This window comes from Amphimedon queenslandica, unplaced genomic scaffold, assembly GCF_000090795.2.
Source record: "Amphimedon queenslandica unplaced genomic scaffold, v1.1 AMPQUscaffold_11715, whole genome shotgun sequence".
In the NCBI taxonomy this organism is placed as follows: domain Eukaryota; kingdom Metazoa; phylum Porifera; class Demospongiae; order Haplosclerida; family Niphatidae; genus Amphimedon; species Amphimedon queenslandica.
In genome coordinates this window covers 2,587-8,883 of record NW_003548043.1, presented here as the reverse complement: position 1 = coordinate 8,883, position 6,297 = coordinate 2,587, and the positions used below count along the sequence as shown (strand labels likewise).

At 35.7% G+C, this 6,297-nt stretch overlaps 2 protein-coding genes across 3 annotated transcripts; one reads left to right on the top strand and one right to left on the bottom strand.

Annotated features, from left to right (window-relative positions):
* Positions 1-458: 458 nt before the first annotated feature.
* On the bottom strand, positions 459-2,926 carry LOC100633702 (deoxyribodipyrimidine photo-lyase-like). The gene is made up of 8 exons (XM_020005120.1): positions 2,653-2,926; positions 2,218-2,363; positions 1,681-1,866; positions 1,436-1,594; positions 1,190-1,388; positions 954-1,137; positions 789-879; positions 459-680 (listed from the first exon to the last, which is right to left on the bottom strand). Exons 1-8 carry the CDS (start codon positions 2,915-2,917, stop codon positions 471-473), a joined length of 1,440 nt encoding a protein of 479 aa, XP_019860679.1. The 5' UTR covers positions 2,918-2,926; the 3' UTR covers positions 459-470.
* A 4-nt stretch (positions 2,927-2,930) lies between these two features.
* LOC109588998 (uncharacterized) lies at positions 2,931-5,917 on the top strand. 2 transcript variants are annotated; one of them, XM_020005119.1, is made up of 8 exons: positions 2,931-3,869; positions 3,918-4,013; positions 4,065-4,115; positions 4,159-4,215; positions 4,268-4,318; positions 4,368-4,439; positions 4,488-4,517; positions 4,747-5,917. In XM_020005119.1, the coding sequence occupies exons 1-8, from the start codon at positions 2,954-2,956 to the stop codon at positions 5,778-5,780; spliced, it is 2,307 nt and encodes a 768-aa protein (XP_019860678.1). In that variant the 5' UTR covers positions 2,931-2,953; the 3' UTR covers positions 5,781-5,917. The 2 variants fall into 2 exon arrangements, with proteins under 2 accessions (XP_019860678.1, XP_019860677.1); XM_020005118.1 differs by having other exon boundaries at positions 2,931-3,875.
* The last annotated feature ends 380 nt before the right edge of the window (positions 5,918-6,297 follow it).

Here is a 6,297-nt window from a genome sequence, read left to right as displayed (position 1 = left end):
ATGACAAATAGCTAAAAGAGAATCTCCATTAAAATTTTTTCTGATGCATAGAAATGTACTCATGTTGTGTAGAAAGTTTGAGCTGATCCGATCAAAATTGGATTTTGTTACAAATTTTTAAAGTTGCTCCAAATCGGCCCAAAGTCCCTTATAACGGTAGTACAGGGATTTGGCCAAAATTTGCCAAAAATGAAAAGTAGGAAATTCCTCATTATTATAATTTTTTCGCATACATGTTCTTATGTTGCATAGAAAGTTTGAGCTGATTCCAATCAAAATTAAATTTTTAAGAATTTTTAAAGTTGCCCAAAGTCCCTGTACTATAGTACAGGGATTTTGGCTAAAGTTTGCCGAAAATGAAAAGTAGAGAATTCCTCATTTTTATAATTTTTTCTGATACGTATACATGTTCTTATGTTGCGTAGAAAGTTTGAGCTAATTCCGATCAAAATTGGATTCTTTACAAATTTTTAAAGTTGCTCAAAAATACACATTATTATTATTATTATTATTTCCTTACCAACATATCCATTAGGGTCTCTACCATCAATCTCATACTTATCGTTGAGATAGATAGCAATCCTTAATCCTTCCTCAGGACTTGATGTCCATTCCAATATCTTCTTAGCCCAATACATCCTCAGGAAGCCATGCATCTTCCCTTCCTGTACCATTTGTAGCTATACAGTATTATAAATAATAAATATATAATTATTATTGTGAATGCAGCATACATACATGTACACAATGTATAATCAATGCAGTGAATGCACTAGCATAAATCTCACTTGAGCAGCATTCCAAAGAGGATCATGCGTCGATGATGACTCAAATTGTTCCTGAGTATAAATGTACTCTCTCTTATCCTTCTTGTGAGCTCTGGAGAAAAAGAAAAAAAATCACAATAATGATGAAATAATGTGAAATAATGCTATTACATAATATTAGCTCACTTTAGTGTATCTTGAGCCCATTGTGCTGCCCCACTGATGGAGTCATAGTGAGGATTATAATAGCAAAAGTTATCAGCTAACTCTCTCCTCACGACTGCCTCTTCAATGTATGCTGATACACTCTCAGAGTGCTTTGAGCTATAACTCTTGACTTTTAGGATAGCTCTCTGTACCCCAACTTGACCTTTACAAAATAAATAATTTTAAATAGTAGGAAAATACTAGTATTAGCATACCAAAATGAAACCAAGGAGACAAGTTACTGAGAGAATCTTTATTGGGGTCATTGCGTTGCGCAGCAAAGAACTTGAGTCTCTTGGTACAGAAGTCATCCAATACCTTCAGACCAGCATTAGTGCCAGGAGTAGCCCATGAGACTTCACTGACTGTCATATCAACTTCAAGGCTCTCCTTTGCTTTAATCCAATTAGTTGACTAGTAAAACAATACTCATACACCTCACAATGTCATAAGGTCCTTACTTTCATTGTTAGCTTAGAGTTATGAGTATGGAGAGTAACAAGAGGAAACTCTGTTAGGAATTCCGGCAGAAACTTGTGTATTTTATTACGGAGAGTCCTAGCAGCATATTCCTGTTTATCAGATGCCAGCCATACTGGCACTATGTTGTGTGCATCCACCTATCAGGTAGTTAATAAAAACATTACTTACAAATAANCACATACTTTAATAGCTTACACAAATCACAGTGACACATACACTGTACCTGGACTAATGGTACTTTAATTTTATCCAGTTCAGCCCCAGTTTCCTTTACCCATCCAAGAGAAACTCTCAATGGAGAGAAGTCACACACAACAACTGAGACACTTTCCTTAGCAATGAATGGAGGAAGACAGGATTGGGCTTTACCAAGTAGTAAATGAAATGGTATCTTAAGTTTCAGTAATTCCTAATAAAATTTTAAAATAGATTTATCATAAAATCACGTGTTTGAATTATGAATTAAATATATAGTTTGTCAATAACTAAAAAAATTGTACCAAATTTGGCTCAATTAAACTTTTTTATATTGACAGTGTTTTCCACTAAGTGCCAGCTAAACAGCATGCTTTGTGAGTTGACAAGTGTTACAATAGTAGCAATGCTTTCAAAATTTGGCAGAAGATGTCAAAATTCTGTGGGAAGCCTTGTATGCATATTAATAATGTCCATTTTAAACTGGAGTAAACAACAGATATACTTTGTAGTATGTACCATATAATGGAGTTACTAAAATACTTATGCTGTAACAAAATTTTACCTTTTCCACTTCTTGGAGACCAGACATCATGAAGCTATATTGTCTCCATGTGGCATCAAGGAATTTAGGTACAAGAGTGAATGCAACCAGTAGAGGAACACCATGCTTATTAGCTAACTCCTGACTGTAAACCAGACCCCAATTATCTATTATTATGTACAAAGCACATTAAAAATTATAAATTATTATTATTATTACAGTATTTTATCAAATTTAAGATGATTCCAGTCAAAATTTTTAGATTTTTAAAAGGTGCTAAAATTGGTGAAAGACCAATTATGCTTATTTCAATCAAATAAATTGGTGTTAGAAATATCTTCAAAACTTTGTTAAATATATCTAGCAATGGTAATTGATCACTGCATGCTCCTTTACTATAAGTTGGACTCTACGTACAAGATGTTATGTAATACTTCATCATCATGATCTTCTCACCTTGAACCCTCTGGTCTCTGGACATCCAATAAAGTACAGGACCTTTAACAATGCTTGATTTACCAGCAGTGGGTTTAGTTATTAAACGACACCTTTTCATGTTAAATGAAGAACCAGCTATCAACAAAGATTCTTGCAATGCGGCACCTCTGGCAGCACCTGCTGCTTGACTTCCTGCAGCCATTTTTAATTTTTGTACAAAAATAGGCGTGGCTGTAAAAGCCAACCACGCCTTGTTTTTTTTTGCTGGCACTGCATTCAGCATTTTTGATGATCTTGATCTTGCTGACTTGCTCGGGTGATGAGTGAGCCCGAAGACTCGAATGTAGTAGACCAAACCAGTACTACTGAGGAAAAGTTAGAGTCTCTTAAAGCTTCCTGCGAATCCTCTCTTTCTCTGGTACACAAGGACAGTCTTCTTACGCTCGTAAATGCAGTTACACAACCCGAGACAGGTCAAACCCTAGGAGACTCACTCTCTCTTCTCTTCTCTCATTTCAACTCTTCCTCTGACTCTTCTCAATCTCTTGCTTTATGCTCTGCCTTCATTCTTGGGTGCCTCTCTGCTCTGGGCTGGGAGAAAGGAGAGTTAGTGGACCAGTTAGAATCTAAAGCTGATGTGACCTTTTCTTTGGAAACCTCTTATCCTGAAGTATGGAGGAGGGCAAATGAGATGAAGGAGACGATCAGAAGAGACGTTTCTTTGATTGGTACTGGAATTGATACGCCACTCCTCGATTTTTATGTCAAATTGATCTGTTTGTCACTCTATAAGACGCTCTTACCCTTACCCACTTCGAATGAGCCAGAGACATTTTACGAAATTTTTGACCGCTTATTGTTGTTTACTTTGTCTGAAAGTGCTAGCATCATTCACTCGATTCTTTGTTATTTCAACTGCAATGAGAAAGAGGTATCTAGGCTAAGCCCATACTTGATACCAGGCTTTGATTTACGTGCATCATATCCCGAGATATACTTTAGATTAAGGGTTGCAAAGTTCTTGTATCATTTGGGAGAGGAGCGGTGCAAATTGGCAATGATGACTTTCTCTAGTCTCTACTTGAATAATGAAACCATTGACAGACATTCTCCACTGGAATTTGTTGGATTAATATTTGATCATGGGCAAGCAGATGTAGCAAAGCTGAACAAGCTAGCAGAGTCCTTCAATCAGCCAAACTATTTTGATGTATGTACACAGCAAGAGAATGGAGGCACATGTAAGGATTGAATGTTAGTTCATTTTATTGATTTTATTTTAGGCAAATCTCCTGATACAGATTTCTCATCGTCAGTCACACCCATTGGAAGCGATATTACAACTCATCGTGAAGCTACACCTAGCTCATTAAACGAAGGTAATTGAATCAAGAGGTTTATGCTTGCATGATTTTTATCTAAAATTTTAGTATCAAAAGCAAGAATGTCTTTTATGGTCAGCCGTCATCATCCAGAAGAAGGTAATAATGAGATTTTATTAATTTATTTACTACATGATTGTAGGTGACTTGGCAAAGTTAAATAAATTTATTTCAGATCATTTTAGTATTAATGCTGAAGGTATAGTATAATAGACCCCTAGCATCCTCTGGTTATTGCTCTTTATTATTAGTTCTTCCTCCTACAATTGAACATAGAAATTCTGCAGTCACATTAACTCAAAGTAATTTATACTTGATTAATTTTATTTTGATTGATAGTAATTTCAATAGATGACCATAATGTACATAGTGCTGCCCCTGACACTTCTTCTATTACTCCTCTTGTTGTTTCTGAGGAAGATTGTGAGTCTATTAATGTACACTGTTCATATTTAACTATTCTTTTATTAGCTTGTTGCAAGAGACACTGGAAGAAAATAGGTATAATAATGATGATATTACTTATATGAGATGTGTGTACATGTACATGTATGTTAATGCCATCAAAGAGACCACAGTAACTGATAGTTCAATAATTATCATTAACATAGTTCCATTTCCTCCTCTCCCTCCTCCTCCTTTGTCTCTTTATGGTCTGTTTATTTATTCTATTATTCTAAGTGTAACTGTTTTTATAATGTTTCTCTTTCTTTTATAACATTAATAACAGCCCTGATTATTATTATGATAATCATTGCTGTGATACTCGGAGGTGTTTCTGCTGGATTTCATTGGAGTCCACCCTCCCCCCGTAACTCTTCTACAATGACAAGTGCTATTATATATGGAAAGAACAGTTATCCGGTACTCCTTGGTACATTTGAGAATACCTGCGTTCACCTCCCTGGTTCTGTAAATGTTATGCTTGTTTCAGCTAATGTTCCTCTTAACACGTCAGTACATGAATTATCTCCTGTCCCGTACTGTCCACCTAGTCCTTATATAGTTCAATGCAATGAGTACGAGTACAACGGACGAGGTGTTCCGATAAATTTAGGCCCTGGCTCAAAGCTGGTCTATAACATGAGACTGAAGCGACGTGAACACATTACATCACCTAACAGTTCCTCTGCCTCCTCCTCCTCCTATAATGATAAGAATGATGATTGTGTTAGATTGTATCTTGGACGTTATTCTGAGAAGTCGCTAGATCATGTACTTAATCTGACAGGACGCTGTAACCAGGATGATAGTATTGTCGCTCAGTCTCAGTGTCTCAGATTAGAGCCTAATGAGTCAGTGATTAATATACTGGTAGTATTCAATATCACTCGTCAAGATGATTATTACGTTGTGTATGAGACCTCTGGTGTTTATTCGTTTGGAACAGTGATCACAGGATCACAGGTGTTCTATGATGTATCAAGGAGTGATAGGGTCTGTACTGCTGGCAATGGTGTGTGCAGTATTGGCTCTTGTGGTTACTCGTTTTGGGACTTTCGCTCGTGTTCTGATGCTGTTGATGGATATAATAATACATTTAATGTATTGATACAGTCTGCTAATGACAGTGACGTTTTAGTTAATATTACTAGTGATGATAGTGAGTCACCAGGTTATAGTTGTACTGCTACTGCTTCATTTATCGGAGCAATGGTCATCATTGGATTGTTGTTGATAGTCATATTCTTTTGTATTTTTGTATGGTGCTATAGAAGAGATGAAAAAGAAACTGTCAGTTATGGCAGTTATGGCACCTTTTAAGACCAATGAACTTACTAGTTATGTAAATCAAGTGTTAAAATTATAGGTTTTTAACTTTATTTTCATATTATTGTTTATTTAAACTGTTCACTAGAAAAATGCCAAATTTTACTTCAAAATGATATTTATGGTCTATACATATATCTGCATAGCATGCAGTGTGAATATTGCTAATGATACCATATATGGTACGCAGAGTCAAGCAAAATTATTTTGATGAGTACACAATTCTATTGTTTCTATCAGCCAGTTCTAACTTGATGGATATAGATCTAAATGTAAATGATTCAGGCAGTAACAGTTGCCATTCTCAGTTGAACTCAACTGAAAAGAACACCTTGCTGTACATATTTGGAGGAGTAGGTAGCTTATCTACAGTTATATGTACTGTGACACTAATCTTCACTTGCTATTATAAATTGTACAGGAGATTAGCACACAGGCTAGTCATGTATCAGCTAATCTCTACACTGTTTTTCTCATTTGTTTGTGCATCAGAGCTTAGTTTCATCTCTTT